Consider the following 17127-nt stretch of genomic DNA (forward strand, 5'->3'; position numbering starts at 1 on the left):
TGATTTTTAAATATCATTATATAACATTACCTGTAGTGTAGTATGGTACAGGCTGAACAAGGACAATGTATAGTGATTTAACAAAGACAGTTGTTATACAAATGAAAAGGACACAAAACAGGAAAATGCACTGACCTAATTCACCATGTATTTAAATTGAATACATATGATTATCAAGATCCTAAGACATGTACTCAAATAATGTCTTCTATAACTATATAATAATTAGATCTATATTGTAGAAATAAGCATAATTATAGCTACAACCAAATAAAAAAGTTTTTAAAAAGAATATCCACTTTAGTTTAACCTTGAAAAGGTTTAAATTCTTTTCTGAACATGAGTTTATGTGTTAATTTTAAAATAGCAATTTATAATAACATCTAATGGACACTATGGTGATACTGCTGTACACAACAAATATAATTAAAATGCACAAGCAATAAATTAATTAAATTAGCCAACTTTAAATGCACAATTTGGAAGATTGGGTTTTACTTCACAGATATTGATTAGAATATTTAAAATCTGTGACTGAAAGGATGAGGGCAATTATACGTGACCTCTGTCATTCCTTTTTAACAGAAGCAACAAATAGTACAGTCTTTAGAAAACAGCTTATCCAAAATAATGATAGAATAAGTCAGTAAGGTACATTACAACATTAGGTAGTGAAACAACACGATTAATAGGATGAAATGGTACTAGTAAAACCCGTGAAATAAACAGCAAACTCAAAAGACACTTAACATCTATATTAGCCACATAAATTGTAAACTTTACAAATCTTGTAGGAACCATCACACTGAACCACAGGACGGCACTGCTATCAAGGCTTTTACTGCTATGTATCTACTATAGAAACAATATTTTAGATAACGTAATTTCAATAATGAACTAAAAATATATGGACTGAAATGCCACTGTAGTCTTCCTGATCAGAAAGAATGAGTTCTGGAGACAACTAATATTTTCCTTATAAAAATAGGAAGAGCTGAAACTTTGCATAAATTGGTCTTCAACGAAGAACTTTCTGGAATAACTAAGGGATAAACTAAATTTTAACCCTTGATTTTTAAGAGTAATATCATAGCAGAATATCAAATCAAATATGACCTTTTACTAAAACATATTAATGTACAAAATCCTCTAAGGCACTGAGACATCCATGGAGATTAAGTGATGTGTCCAAGCTAGCATCTCATTAGTTCAATGGTGTCCCGATCCTTTGAATAAATAGAAATTAAGTTATAATACTTTCTATTTTGTACAAATGTGAAAGTGCTACAAATGATATAAGAACTTGTACTTTGTGCCAATATAGACTCAGTCTAAAAGGATCACTCAGAAATTATATCTATAGATAATAGACATTTGATCTGTTTTTCCATATGCAATAAGCTTCTTTCTTAAAAAATAAGAAAGAAAAAATTCAGAAAGTCTAAACTTTTAGCATAGAGGCTAGAGAAAGAAGTGTTAGTTGTTCAGTCATGTCAGACTCTTTGCAACCCCATGGACTGTAGCCCGCCAGGCTCTTCTGTCCAAGGAATTCGCCAGCCAAGAATACTGGAGTGGGTTGCCATTCCCTTCTTAAGGGAGAGTTAGAAAATGCACAACATAAATAGCTAAAATTATTTTTTTTGACTGGGAAATTGTACTATGTTCAGAAATTAGAGCGGTATAATTAAACTAAGATAGTAAAATTAAATGAATGGTTTTAATATAATTCATCACCTAAAATACACAATAGGACTAGAGGAGATTTTTATATACCATATTTAATCAATTCACATGTGATATTGCCAAAACACAGTCAATGGTGCACTGCTAAAGATGTCATTTTCGGAAGGATCAATATGTGGAACTTCAGTGAGGGATGACATTCAATGGAAAAGCATCATATGGTATAGCTGAAACCATGGGCAGTTAATTTGATACTCACCTTTCAATAACACTTAGAGCTCACATTTCATTTAAAAATAACCTGATTTTGCAAAATAACGCTAAATAAAAACAGTAGGAAAGATGGTTATACCTAGACATGAGGCAGGTCATAATATTATTTTTAAATAATGATATTGCCATTATGAGAGTGCTGTCCTGTGCTTAGTCGCTCAGTCATGTCTGACTCTGTAACCCCATGGACTGTGGTCCACCAGGCTCCTCTGTTCATGGGATTCTCCGGGCAAGAATACTGGAGTGAGTTACCATGCCCTCCTCCAGGGGATCTTCCTAACGCAGGGATTGAACCCAGGTCTTCTGCATTGCAGGTGGATTCTTTACCATCTGAACTACCAGGGAAGCCCATCATGAGAGTAGTAATATTCATTAGCTCTCAATGTTCTAAGTTGGGAAATACTTTGACAAGTATTATGGCCTGTGGCTTGGAAGGATCCAGAATCTAACATCTAATGTTCTGATAAATTATGTAACTTAAAAACTCAACTAGTTAAGAACTATGATGTTATGAACAAGACCCTGCTATGGCACATAAACCACAAAGGAAAATCAACAGACATCAGTTTTCCTTCTCTACATAAAAGTGAAACATGCTCCAATTAGTATCACTTGTAACCACTGCTATTAAAAACCGGTGAAAATTTCAGAGAGTAGCCTCATAATAGGGATGACCAAAGAATATTTACATTTGTGTATGTGTGTGTTTGTATACATTTATGAACACGCATATGCATGACATGTATGTGTGTATACATGCATATACATGTATATGTACTATATAATTTCATTTATTACTTTAAAATTGCTTATACTAACAAAAGAAAGACTTTAGTTATGTACATTTGTAAACTGTCCAATTATGATAGGCAGAACCTCCTTCAATTATTGCATATGCTTTGAGATCAAAGATTTTCCTGTAATACTTAAAGACGCATGCAAATAAAATACAATCAGAAACAACTTTTTTGCTTGCTTTTATGGAATAAACCCAGCAAACCTAAGAAGAAAGATCCCCCTCACCACCAATTTATAAAAGATAGATGAAAATATCTAAGATAAACTCCTGAGATGCTTTGTATAGGTATTTCAAAGTACCTCACATGATCCTTGAATCATGTACATACTTACTACAAAATACTTTGGGGGCTGAAAGAGGGAGGAAATAAACACAAATGAAACAAACTCTTCATTATTCAAAATCAAAGTCTTTATATTTTCTTAGCTATTTTCATTGATGACCACTACAGACATTACAATAGGTTTGGCAGTTCTTATTTTACAAATAGAAAACTTCAGTATTAAGAATAAATTCACATATTGTGCTATACCATATCTGCTGAATGAAAATGAAAAAGGAGCTCTGTGCTTTACAAAATTACCTGATAATCCAGACTAAAAAAGAAATCACTTTGCCTTTTGGACAAAGAACATAAAGTCAGAAAGAAACCACCAATGCATTCAGAAATTAAACTAGCCTCCTTTATTTAATAAGGTATATCAGGGGGGCACTTACCAGGGTCATCAGAAGGCATGTCCACAATCAGCTGGTCACTATATTTTCCATATAAGCCATTAGTGCATATGGCTACTATTTGAAGAACATAACTCATATTGGGTAGTAAATTATTAAGAATAGCACCCTAAAAGAAAGATGGCAATAACTATACAAATTTGTCATTCTCAGAGGAGTGCTAACATACTAGACATCTCTTCTTAGAAAACATTTTCTCATTTGTCAATAAAAAATTTTGTATTTTATTAACCTGAGAAAAAATTTTACACAATGTTATCAGGCTGAGCTTGTGATAGTTGTGAGTTAGGAAGATACTGGTAAACTATGCTTTTATTTATTTATTTTTTTGCTCTGTAAAAATCAGATTTAGTTTCAGAAAATTTCATTTTTTAACTCAAACTCATGAAATTCATAAATGAGTAGCCAAAAGTGTAGATTACTATTTTAGACAAACATGTAGCATTTATAAGAAGCAAAATGTGAAAAACTAATTTCTTTCTTTTTCTTAACAATATGTAAACCAGACAGTAATAGAATTATTACCTTCTTCACATCATTATGAAATGAATAATAGTATATTCTCATAAATTCCACTTACAAATTTCTCAGTTCACAGTGTTTGTTCTAGACATCTAAATTAAAAAGTTGTTACAAACCTCCCCATTTTGTTTATATGATTTCCATACCGGTTTTTGTATAGATGCAGGCTCGTAGGGCTTGAGGGACTCCTGCTGTCTATATTCAGAGTTCAGTGTCCTGGACCTGCCCTGGGGCTTCCCTAAGCAACACCCAGATGGGATTTTCTCAATTATACCACAACCACCAAGGAAAAGTTAATACTGAGATGCTCAGAATCTGTACTTTATTTTCTTTAATTCTTGTCATGGGTGGACAGGAAGAAGACATGCATTGCTTCCTAAGGATTACCTGCCTCCTGTCCCAAAAATTCTGTCTCAATTGATTTCACATTTGTTACTTGGAAATTTGAATCAAAGAAAAGGACTTTCAAGACCTCTACACTGTTTTCTACTCTATTTCCCTTGTGCTGATACACTATGATGAGGAAACAAAAGACAACTGTATCACAGTACTGATATTTTAGACCCAATTCCTTCTCTAACTGGAAGTTGTTGTTCTGTCGCTAAGTCGTGTCCGACTCTGCGACCCCATGGACTGCAGCACACCAGGCTTCCCTATCCTTCACTATCTCCTAGGGCTTACTCAAACTCATGTCCATTGAGTCAGTGATACTATCCAACAATCTCATCCTCTGTTGTCCCCTTCTGCTCCTGCCCTCAATCTTTCCCAGCATCAGGGTCTTTTCCAATGAGTTGGCTCTTCACATCAGGTGGCCAAAGTACTGGAATTTCAGCTTCAGCATCAGTCCTTCCAATGAATATTCAGGATTGATTTCCTTGAGGATTGATTGGTTTGATCTCCTTGCTGTCCAAGAGGCTCTCAAGAACCTTTTCCAGCTCCACAATTCGGAAGCATTAATTCTTTGGCACTCAGCCTTCTTTATGGTCCAACCCTCACATCCAACTGTGAGAGTACAAAGTATTTGACTGTTCGAGTCCTTTTCTTTGTAAAGAAAGGCTATACTAGATGATATCCAGTTCTAAGTCTTTTGAAAGTTATTATCGGCAGAGCTGTAGTCTCCATGTAATTAAAAATACTAGTAAGAACCTAGGGCTTGCCTGGTGGCTTGGATGGTAAAGAATCCACCTGCAATGCAGGAGACGTACATTAGATCTTTGGGTTGAGAAGATCCCCTGGAGAAGGGAATGACTACACACTCCAGTATTCTTGCTTGGAGAATTCCATGGACAGAGGAGTCTGGCAGGCCATAGTCCATGGATTTGCAAAAAGTCAGACATGACTGAGAGACTACATTTTCACTTCACTAGTATTAATCACTGTAAATTTTAAATAATTAAATATAGCTTCTGCATCCCTCTCTCCCCACTAGATAGCTCATACAAAGCCTAAAGTCATCAAAGGCAACAATATACAATCATTCATAAGTTCTTATCCTAGATATTAAACTACAATGACTACAATGCCATCAATACATGAAACAATTGATCTTATAGTTACCAAATCTTGATAGCCATCTGTCAAAAACTCATGCTTGGTTTGGTCTTCTCCCTCCAACTGCTGGTACAGAACGGCAAACTTCTCGATCATGGTATCATAAACTACTCGAGGTCTTTCCCACGTAACGAGAAGGCTAGTATAATTCTCTGGGTCAGCTTGAACATTTTCTGGTTCTGAACTACAAACTTCAGAGGAAAAAAAAAGTACAGTTATTGACACAACTGTCACCCTCTAGAATCTTAACAAGTGAAACACATTCTATGAACATTTTTGCTGTATTTTAATAGAGGTTGAAAAGTTACACTTTCCCACTGTGGCTCTTTTGTCCAAGCCATGTCCTGTATCTGAAATACTTCTCCATTCCCCACTGTGAATGAAAAAGACTGCCTGCCTGGCTAGTAAACAAAGGATGTTATAACCATCAAGCCATCACTTTAGAGCCTCCCTAATGGTGTACCCTGAGGAAACTCAGGATGAGAAAACACAGGAAACTGGTCCCAGGTAGCTGAGGTCTATACCCAAGGAGCAATTTCAGTGAGACCAGAGTCTTGAACCTTCCCATACACAGAAAAGTGCTAACTTCCTTGAGAGTTCTGGTTTCTCTAATTAACAGTAATCTTTTGGTGTTCCTACTATGTAGTCTTTGATGCAAAAACTCCTACATATCCTGACCCTCCCCTTGCTTCTTTAGAGCAGCCCCTCTGTGATCTGAGAGTCCTGTCTCCCAGGGTTGAAGTCCTCAGAATGTCCACCAAATAATCCATAACTCTTGACTTTCAGCTTGTGCATTTTTTTTCAATCAACACCTCCTACCTCTGTTCAAGTCAGACCTTCAAAGAATGTCTTTACCACGTGCAGTATTCTCTGTTATGCACACTCTGACCTCTGCTGGATTGATATCTGTCATTTTCAATTGTCTGTCTTGTTTTACCACAATTACTGCATTAATTGTATGTTCTCTTATATTTTTCTTTCCTGAATAAGTCTTTGCTCCTCTGTGTGTGCATGCTAAGTCGCTTCAGTCGTGTCCAACTATGACTGTAGCTTGCTAGGCTCCTCTGTCCATGGGATTCTCCAGGCAAGAACACTGGAGTGGGTCGCCATGCCCTTCTCCAGGGGATCCTCCCGAGCCAGGGATTGAATGCACATCTCTTATGACTCCTGTATTGGCAGGCAGGTTTTCACCACTAGTGCCACTTGGAAAGCCAATCTTTATTCTGTGAGTAGATTATAAGCATAATAACCAGAGTTTTTTTTTTTTTAATTTCTATATTGCATAGAAAACTGTCTTGAATGTATGGGGAATACAAATTCATTTTCATAAATAAATAAAGGATATCTTCAAGTTTATGGTGTTTTTATTATTCTTATTTGGCTCATATGAGGAGAATTTCAAAACTAAAAGATGGTCTTGTTTGTAAATCTTTGAAATAATTAAAAATTCCCTATCACAGAAAACCATAGGAGAACAACTGAAACTATTATTTCAATATTTTTCAGACCTGCTGACAAAAAAGTCCCACTTTGGCCTCATAAATAGATTAAGCAATTAATTTCAGAGAATTATAAGATATGTCTGTCTTAGCTGAAAAAATATTTTGAAACTCGTTTGGGGACTTCTTAAAATGAACTGAAGCCCGTGCTGGAACTCATGGCAAAAATGCAGTCCCATCAGAAAGAGCACTCTGATACTTTCTGAAATACATTCATAATGTGATCATCTGAACTAGTTGTGAACAAAAAAAATTTAAAAATGCATGATATCATGCTAATGAAGCATAGTAATAAATATAATATCTTCCAGGCTGGAGAGATTTGGGGAAGAGAGGGAGAGAAAGGTCTCCAAGGTCAAATAGTAATCACTATGATCACAGAATCCAGGCTTTGCTTTAAAGGTATACCTGAAATTACAAAGTCACCACACGAGACCACACAGTCCATTGAAATCAACCAATCATCACCACTACCAAAACTATTTCTAGGACTCAATGGAAACACGCAAGCAGCACCATGAGAATGTGACCAAAAAGCCTTTTTGTCTTTACTGGGCTGTAGTTTTCCCCATGAACACAGGAGGGCACCCAAAACTAACAACTGACCTTATAAATGGAAACATTTTATATACAGTATTCAATAAGACATTTTAGCATATGTATGCTATGCAATGGTACAGGAGTGATTCAGAGCAATGTAAATACATATACACATATATGCTTTAAATCAATATAGGAATAACTTTATATGAGTTAGAGACAGAACTTTTCACTGTTAAAATTATAATATTATTTGTTGGTCAAGGATATAGGGTGCAGTGTTCCTTTGGGAATAAGAGAACAATTCTTTCATTATCAAAAAACATGAATTCACAATAAGAAAATGTATTCCTATTTAGGTCTAGACGGCATCATCATTACTCGATCTAGTGACACTTCTACAAATGTCCACCAGATGGCAGAAGACCACATCATCTCAAAAGTGAGGCGGTCACTTAACATCATTGGAGACACAACATTGCCTTGGTCTTGCTTCTGATGAACCTCATGTCTGTTTTTAAAAGGCTGAAAGTGATTTTGGACAATATCATTTGTAGATTTTGTTCAAAAGTCAACCCCACTTTGCACAGAGTGAGAATGATTTAAAGTGAACTCTTTTCCTCAAAGATGAAACTATCTTAAAATGCATGAAAGTTTTATGCATGCCCACAAAACATAAAAATCGGAGAAAAATATAAAATTACTGACTTCAAAATACACAAAGGACTGCTTCCTCAATAGTGCAAGGAATTTTGATCAGGTGTCTGTGTTTATCTCCCCTTAGTATTAGAAATCAGCAGGTACTTCAAATTCTAAGAATCAGCATTAATATAAAATAGGACTCTAAAAAGAAATTCACATTTCTTTGCCACCAGGTTTTAATTCATTTACTTTCTTCTTTATATATCTGTAAAAGCTTATTAGTAATTTAATAGTTAAAATGTATGTTGTAATTAGAAGCTTATTTTTAAACACTCTTTTTGTTTATTGATAATCATAGCTTAGTAACACATTATAAGCTATAGCTGAAGCTTATCTTTTAGATGCTGAAATACAGAATTTTATAGAAAAAAAATATATACTTTAGAATGTATTCAAGAGAAAGACTAGTACTTCTATATGTAGTCTATGACCTTGCCAATGGGTTACTCTTCTAAGGTAGGACATCCTAGCTATCTCCTAAATAACAATCTTGCTAATTCACCACTTGGTGTTCAGACATAAAACTGGGTAATGTTTCAGATGTAAAACTGACTACAGAGTAAGTTATTAATTTTCACTAAGTTTTCCAAGCTTCCCTTGTTCTTCATATTAAAATTAGTTTATCTTATTAGAAGGGCATACAGTTTATAAAGCATATTATCTGGATTGAAAAATCAAGAAGGACTTTCCAGATCAACATATGCTGACACCAATTACAAGCTACATTAATAAGATAGTAACAAAAATATAATTTCCTTGATTATAGGGAGCTCAGTACTATGTTGTGGAGAAGGAAATGGCAACCTACTCCAGTATTCTTGCCTAGAGAATCCCATGGACAGAGGAGCCTGGTGGGCTATAGTACATGGGGTCGCAAGAGTCAGACATGACTGAGCAAATAAACCTACCTACCAGAACTATGTTGAGGTCCCATTTCCTTCTTTAGGAATGAATCACATGCCCTGATTCCTTTCTACGAGCTACATGTGACCTGGATCATAGTCACTGATTCTTTAAGGAACACTGACCAAGGAGAATCTGGTTCCTGCAAGCTCGAGGCTATGAGACAGGCTGTGACAAAGCTGGGGTCCTTGTCAAGTTGCACAGAATACAAGCAATACTGTAGTATAAGTGCAACCCAGATGGCACAAGTAGTAAAGAATCTGCCTGCCAATACAGGAGACACAAGAGATGTGGGTTCAATCCCGGGGTCCAGACCATCTCCTGGAGGAGGGCATGACAGCCCACTCCAATATTCTTGCCTGGAAAACTCAATGGACAGAGGAGTCTGGCGGGCTACAGTCCATGGGGCCTCAAAGAGTTGGGCATGACTGAGCACTCAGCACAAGTGCAAAGGATCCTCACATATAAAGAATGAGAGGTTCTTAATTAAAAACTTGTTTTTAACATTCACTTCTTATCTGCTTGGCTCTAGGCACTCTTGGACATACAAATAAAGGAGGTACCATCTTTGCCTTCAGGAAACTCATTTCTAGGATAGCCTCTCACCCTTAAATTTAGTAAGCCATTAAATGTAATGGGTGCTTTTAGTTTCCAAATCCTAGATGCCATTTACAGAGGAAGGCAAAATAAACTGTAAAAAAAAATTCTGTGATTTAGCCAAATTAGGTTGTGCTTTTCAAAAGTATAGGTTTTTATCCACTAGAAATTGTAAAAACTCCACAAACATACCTCACAAAGTCCTCCACCTTCTCATTACTTAAATGAATGGATATGAAAAGTGAACACCTCCTACACAGGAATGTCCACATAAGATTAATACGCTAGGCACTGAGTGTCATGAGGAAACAAGAAAAAAAGGAAGGAAAAGAAAAGGAAATAGGTAAAGAAAAGCACAAAGGAGGAGAACCTGACAACTCTCACTGTGACAAGTCTCGTGACCAGCTCATCATTAAAGCTGGTGCAGGTGGTCCAGGGGAGACAGAAGGTCCCTTCTGCCTCTGCTGCTCTACGTGCCCACCTTGGGAAAGGGACACATGCCCTGGGGGAGAAGGTGCAGTCTTAGCTCCATGGATCATGGATAAAAATGAAGAGGGAGGTGAAAAGATCGGGTGATGATTTTGGGGGAGTGGCAGAGAGAACGTCCCTAGGTTTTTACCCAGTATTTCCCATTGTCTTGAGGTTTGGTACAGGTGAACACAGCCCATGGCAAAGTACCTCCATGAGTGCACACTAGTAAATCCACCACCTTCTTGCTTGAGGTTTATGAGCCTCATTTTAAAAATTATCGAGACAGGTAATTTAATGACTACTGTGAGAAGCACCCGAAGAGGGACAGACTCAGAGGACAATCAGTATTAAGGTTGTGATCTCCCTTCAGGGAGTAACAGATGTTAACAAAACTAATGTAAAGATTGCTACAAATGTTAAAAATAAGAACTAAAAATGATCTGTTATTGCTTTGTACTTTTCAATGATTATACCCCATTCCCTTTAGATAAGTAACCAAAAAAAAAAAAAAAACCTTTCAAACTGTACCTCAGTCAGTCAGTCTTCTCTAGGAATACACAGTAACTTTGTCAACCATTCAATTCATAACATACAATCTTCCAAGAAGTAAATAATCTTCCTGTACTTTTCTCTATATAGTTAGAGCACAAAGTTAATATACATGTGACCTTAATGAATGCTATTTACAACTACTGACCTTCTCAAGAAGGTGGGTCTTCTGATGCATAATTCATCGTGACATTTTCTCAGGAAATTACAGAAAATTTCTCATAGCTCAAATACAACATCAAGCTATGAAGACACACTTTTCATGCTACCCTTCCTTGAAAATCATTTCATATTTTATAGTTTTTTTAAAGTTTGCATTATGTATATTACAATGCTAGCAAATGAGATTTAAAGTGCATTTATAACTCTACTTAACAAATAAAAATCTTAAACATTGAAAACTTGGATAGCACCCTATACTTGTGATAGCTTGCCCTCTGTCTCTATATACAAATAGACAGCTGCACACACACACACACACACACACACATATACAAGAGTACATACGCAAACACACACACACATACTGTATTAATAGAAACTATGGATCTGGGGTATTCAAGAGTACACACACACACACACACACATTGTATTAATAGAAGCTACAGATCTGGAGTATATTATGTTCAAGGGACTGGACTGCCTTGTAATCTTTAACTTATTTAAACCTCAAAACAACCCTACGAGGTAGCCATTTTAAAAAATTAAAAATATATATGTATTTTGGCCATGGCTTGTGGCCTGCAGGATTTTAGCTCCTTGACCAGCTACTGCACTTGTGCCCCCTGCAGTGGAAGCATGAAGTCTTAATTACTGGATGGCCAGGGAAGTCCCAAGGTGAGCATTTTAAACTCATTTTATCAGTGAAGAGAATGAGGCTTGATAAAATGAGTTTAAATGCGCACCTTGGGACTTCCCTGGCCATCCAGTGATTACGACTTCTAATGGAGAAGGCAATGACACCCCACTCCAGTACTGTTGCCTGGAAAATCCCATGGATGGAGGAGCCTGGTAGGCTGCAGTCCATGGGGTTGCTAAGAGTCGGACACGACTGAGTGACTTCACTTTCACTTTCCACTTTCATGCCTCGGAGAAGGAAATGGCAACCCACTCCAGTGTTCTTGCGTGGAGAATCCCAGGGACGGAGAAGCCTAGTAGGCTGCAGTCCATGGGGTCGCACAGAGTTGGACACGACTGAAGCGACTTAGCAGCAGCAGCATGTAACTAATAAGTATTTGCACTGGGGTTTGAAACCAGAAGTTGACTGGGCTTTAAAGCCCCAACCCCTTCCCACAGTACTTCACGAGGCCCAGGCTTCTAGAGGCAGAGTCTTGATAGTGGAAGGAGAGGGCAGCGGGCAGGTATTGGTTCCTGGGAGGCAGGGGACAAAGCTGGACATCACCTCCTGTTTGTGTGGTTACTGACATATATTTCTCATGAACTAAAAGACAATTTTTACTAATTCCTTCAAGATCAAATGGTTCTACTAAATTCTGTGATTCTTAGAAGAGCCAGCGCCCATTCCATGATGCCAAAAATACATGCCTTTTAATAAATAGCAATGCTATGTAAAAATGCAAAAATAGAGGACTGAGTTCTGGTAAAATACTCATTCAGTCACAAATGTTTATTGAGTTTTCCTATGAATGCAAAAAAAAAAACACAAAAAACAAATAAGGCTTGATCTCTCCCCCCAAGAAGTTTACATGGATATGCAGACCTCACATAGCTTTTGCAATTACTTGCAATGTATTTTGCATAATATATTTTTCTACCATGCATTTACCAAGAGTAGGATTCCAACAATTTTCATGACACGTTTTCCTTCTCTCTTGGTCAAAATGAGGACATTAGAAATTTAAAATAGCAAAATAAATAAGTATAACCTGAAAGTCCCAAGCTGGGTGACAAACTTAATAAATTGCTATGACGATACTATACATAAAATTAAGAATGGTATTAATGATATATTTATATCATTCAGTAAAGCAAAATCAAAAAACAAGTATGGTACAGCCTCATTTTTGTGAGACATAATAATATATTTTTAACTTAAGAGAAAGGCTAGAAAGATATTCCCCCAAATTCTCATAGCAGTTATCTCTGGATAATAACATTATAGGGGATTTTTATTTTCTTCTGTGTGCTTATCTATTTTTTCCTTTTATACAATGTTCATGTAATAAAAACATACTTTCAGATTAAATCTAATAAAGATTAAATCTTGAACATAAATGCAACCCTCAATTCTTATTTTTAAATTCAGTTCAAGAAAGTAAAAGGGCAATACTGTATCATTAAGGAAAAAAAATCATAGGAATATGCACATGGAAAATAAGTGCTTGTTGAATGCAAATACTCATGATGGAAAATGCAAGAATTCAACCATCATTCTAGTTTTTGAAAAAAGCCAATATTAAGTTTTTAAAAAAGTTTTATGTTATTAAAGTCATCAGTTTTTATTATAAAATTATGCAAGGATAAATTATGTTCCCTTATAAATATACAGCATGGTGGAGAAAGCTTTGGAAGTCTTCAGAATCAGGAAGATCAGGGTACAAATACTGACTCCAACCTTTTACAGTTCTGTGAACTTGGGTGAACCAGTTAATATCAGCTTCCCAAATTATAAAATGAGAAAAACAAGCCTAATGCCTGGTTGAGCACACTGGTTCATGTGATATATGTTAGCCATTACTGCTTTTGTTATGATTACTTTTAGCCATAATCACTTAACTGTGAAAATAGGGACTTCCCTGGTGGTCCAGTGGTTAAGACACTGAGTTTTCCAAGGAAGGGGATGCAGGTTTGATCCTGGTCAGGGAATAAGATCCCACATGCCATGAGGCATGGCCAAAATTTTTTTAAAAATTCAAAAAAAAAAAAAACCAATATTCTACATTAAATCCATTCATATGGGTTTACACATAAAATGATGCAAGAAGCACCCATCAAGCTATATCCTGCCATACTTTTATTATACACAAATCAATTCCTTCATTTTGTGAATATTTGATGAATGAGAGCTTTACTTTTGTCCTGCAATCGAGGCAAAGTGATAAAAGACTTAGTTACTTCCTTCAGAGGGTGGTGGTGGGGACAGATAAGTAAACAGACAGTATCATACTGCGGCACCTGCTAGGAAGTCTGGATGCACAGCGGGTAGGAGCTCCTGGCACACTGCACCTCCAGAAGGGCATCGTTTATCTGGTACCCTATGGGCTCAGCACTTCCATTAACACACAGTCCTTCCTTGGGCCAGCGCCAGGCTTGGTAGGGCTGGATGGAGGGTCAGACATGGCTCCTTGGTGGAGGCAACTGCTTACGTACTTGAGTCTTGAGGACAAGGGGGAGACAACACAGGAAGACTGCAAGGAAGAACACGCCATGGGAAGGAAAAAGCGTGTCTAGGTGCAACCTGGGAGAGTGTGGTCTGTCCTCTTCAGGGACCTCACTGAGTTCAGGATAAAGGAAGGAAGTTGGCCGGGGAAGAGTAAGCACTGAGGCCAGTAAGTACCAGACAGGACCTACCACGCAATGACAAACAATTTGGGTTTTATCCTAAACGCAGTGGGAGCCGCTTTTGTGTGCTGTGCTTGCTCAGTCACTGAGTCGTGTCTGACTCTTTGTGACCCCATGGACTGCAGCTCTCCAGGTCAGGTTACTCTGTCCATGGAATTTTTTAAGCAAGAATACTGGAGTGGGTTGCATTTCCTCCTTCAGGGGATCTTCCTGACCCAGGGATGAAACCCATGTCTCTTGATTCTCCTGCACTGGGGCAGGCAGATTCTTTACCAGTGAGCCACCTGGAAAGCCCATGGGAGCCACTGAAGAGTTTTAATACAATATAACTAATAACTAGTACAACTAATACAGTATGACTAATTCACGGCCAAACATTGTCTATATTTTGTTATTTTGTCATTTGTATTTCAGAAAAGGAGATGGTTAGATCTATTTATTATTTTTAATCAATTGGGGATTATTTACCACACAAGAGGTCTTAGTATTTAGTATTGTTGGTAGAAATATAATTAAATTTCCTCACTTTGGAGCAATTAATTTGAAACAATGTCATAGTAAACACAGCAATTCATCACTGTTGTACTTTGTTTATGTTGTTGTTAAAGGATAAACAATCTCACAAATACTACTTTGAAACAACAGAAACATGCTGCTTTAATGCCTAATCTTTAAAAGCAGACGATTATTGAATTAATATTATACACAGCCAAAAATTCATTATGGGGCTGGGATCAAAGAAGACCATGTTCTTAGAAAGGTTTTCAGTCCCCAAAGCAGAGGCCACTTCAACTCTTTCACGAACCAGCGCAGCCTCACAGTGAACTGAAAAGAACAAGTCAGCAGACGCAATGACTGTGTCCTCTGGACACTTTGAAAGGCTTCTGACTGCCGGGTCAGCTTCAAAAGACCCCGAGGGCACTCCGCAGGCTTTCCCTCTGCCTCCTCTCCATCGCCTGGGCTTGACAAGGACAAACTTCTTTTCTTTTAAAGAAGGAAACTGGGGAAAGGACTCACTTTTTATTCATTAATAATTCAGTGCCTTGGGTTTCTGTCCGTACTAGACACTAGCCTCTCTGGGAGCTGCCAACACACAGACGAGTACTTCTGTAAAACCCCAACACACGTCAAGACTCAGGTCAAATGTGCTTCTCCCACGGAGATTCCCAAGTCATCCCAACAAGAAGCAATCTTCCCAAGCTCTGAACACCTCACCCTTATTCTTTCCCCTCTTAGAGCTGTTACACAAGCAAATGCCATAAAGTGAATTTGGAGGTGTGTAGGTGGCTTTGCCACCAACTACTGTATGTTTTAGGAAAAAACTTTCCTTCCTGAATCTCAATGTTTCTGACTTGCAAAATGGTTTTATTCATGGAAGGAGGAACAGATTTTCTTCATAGTGTGTGCACATAATTCACAATTGTACTGTTTATTTGGCTGTGTTGGGTCTTACTATGGTACGCTGGATCTTCGTCACATCACGTGGGATCTTTCCTTGTGGCACGGACTCTCTAGTTGTGCCTGGGTGTAGCTGCTCCCTGGAATGTTGCAGGGAAGAATCTTAACCACTGGATCACCAGGGAAGTCCCCAGGACAGATATTTTTAATTGTCATTTTATAAATATGGCAACTGAGATTCAGAGAAGTTAAATAGCTTACCTAAGGCTACAATTCTATAATCAAAATATTTCCAAAAATCGAAGTCTTGTATATTGTCCATGATGCCACAATTACCTCCTACAACACTGAATTTAATAGGACTTAACAGAAAAATTATATTTCAATACACACCTGCTTCATGAATCTCTTCCTTTCCAGTATATGAGGAAAACACCTGCCTGGAGAACTTGTATTGTTGTTCTCGAAAATTATTTTGTAAGTAGTCCATCAACATGACATAACCAGACTGTTGCATTGTAAGAACTTCACAGAAAACAGCCAACTGGAAAGAAGATAATTTAACTTATAATTTAACATACTTGCTTCAAAGGCATATCAGCAAATGCTTTAAAACAGATATTCTGTAGAAAATATTTCTTTTTAAATTGCTTCAAATTACTCCATTTGTTTGAACTTCCAAGATTACCTGGCTTTCAGAAATGCTAACTGTATCTTTAAAAATAATCCAGTCGACGGTGTCTGTGCAGGGAGGAGATGTCAGGGAACCATTGTAAGTGTAATACTTGTCAGTTGAGTTTGGCAGAAGGTTCAGCAATGTGAATGGATCCAACGCAGCCTGTTTCCCTACAAAGGAATCATATACATTTCAGCTGAAATCCTAACACTGGAACTTACCTGTTCAAAGCCTCTATGCAACTGAAACATATATTTTGGTATGTATTTAATCAGAACTGAAATTTTAAGAACATTTTAGATACATATCTAAAATGGAGATAAAACTGGCATATTCTAAATTTTCTTGCACATATCACAACTTAGTGTTAGTTGTTCTATCTTTACATGGGCAAGATGCTGGAAAGATTATTTTTCCATATGAAAGATTCAGAAGTCATATGGCCATATGAATAGATACCAGGAAATCATTCAGTAAGATTGAATACCAACTTTTGGAAAACAAAACCATATTCTGATGAAAATTATCTATAATGAACATCATATTTTAGGATGACTTACTGAAAGGTGTTCCCCTAGTGATAAAGAATGAGACAAGGACATCTTCTAGCACCACTTCTTACACTGAACTGGAGGACCAGGACAATTTTTTACTTACAATAAAGTAAGAAAGAGGAAAAAAAAGGCCAAGATGGACTAAGAGAACAA

At 37.0% G+C, this 17127-nt stretch overlaps 1 protein-coding gene across 2 annotated transcripts in view; it reads right to left on the reverse strand.

The window, feature by feature from the left end:
* Nucleotides 1–17127, reverse strand: part of PTPRZ1 (protein tyrosine phosphatase receptor type Z1) — a 208595-nt gene that overhangs the window by 61896 nt on the left and 129572 nt on the right. For both annotated transcript variants that reach the window (XM_070368777.1, XM_070368778.1), the window contains exons 7-10: nucleotides 16433–16590; nucleotides 16138–16288; nucleotides 5570–5754; nucleotides 3473–3599 (exon numbers count right to left, since the gene is read on the reverse strand). In XM_070368777.1, coding sequence (XP_070224878.1) covers nucleotides 3473–3599; nucleotides 5570–5754; nucleotides 16138–16288; nucleotides 16433–16590 — 621 coding nt within the window. The remainder of the gene's footprint in view (nucleotides 1–3472; nucleotides 3600–5569; nucleotides 5755–16137; nucleotides 16289–16432; nucleotides 16591–17127) is intronic.

The sequence above is a fragment of the Bos mutus genome, chromosome 4 (assembly GCF_027580195.1).
Source record: "Bos mutus isolate GX-2022 chromosome 4, NWIPB_WYAK_1.1, whole genome shotgun sequence".
NCBI classification, from domain to species: Eukaryota; Metazoa; Chordata; class Mammalia; order Artiodactyla; family Bovidae; genus Bos; species Bos mutus.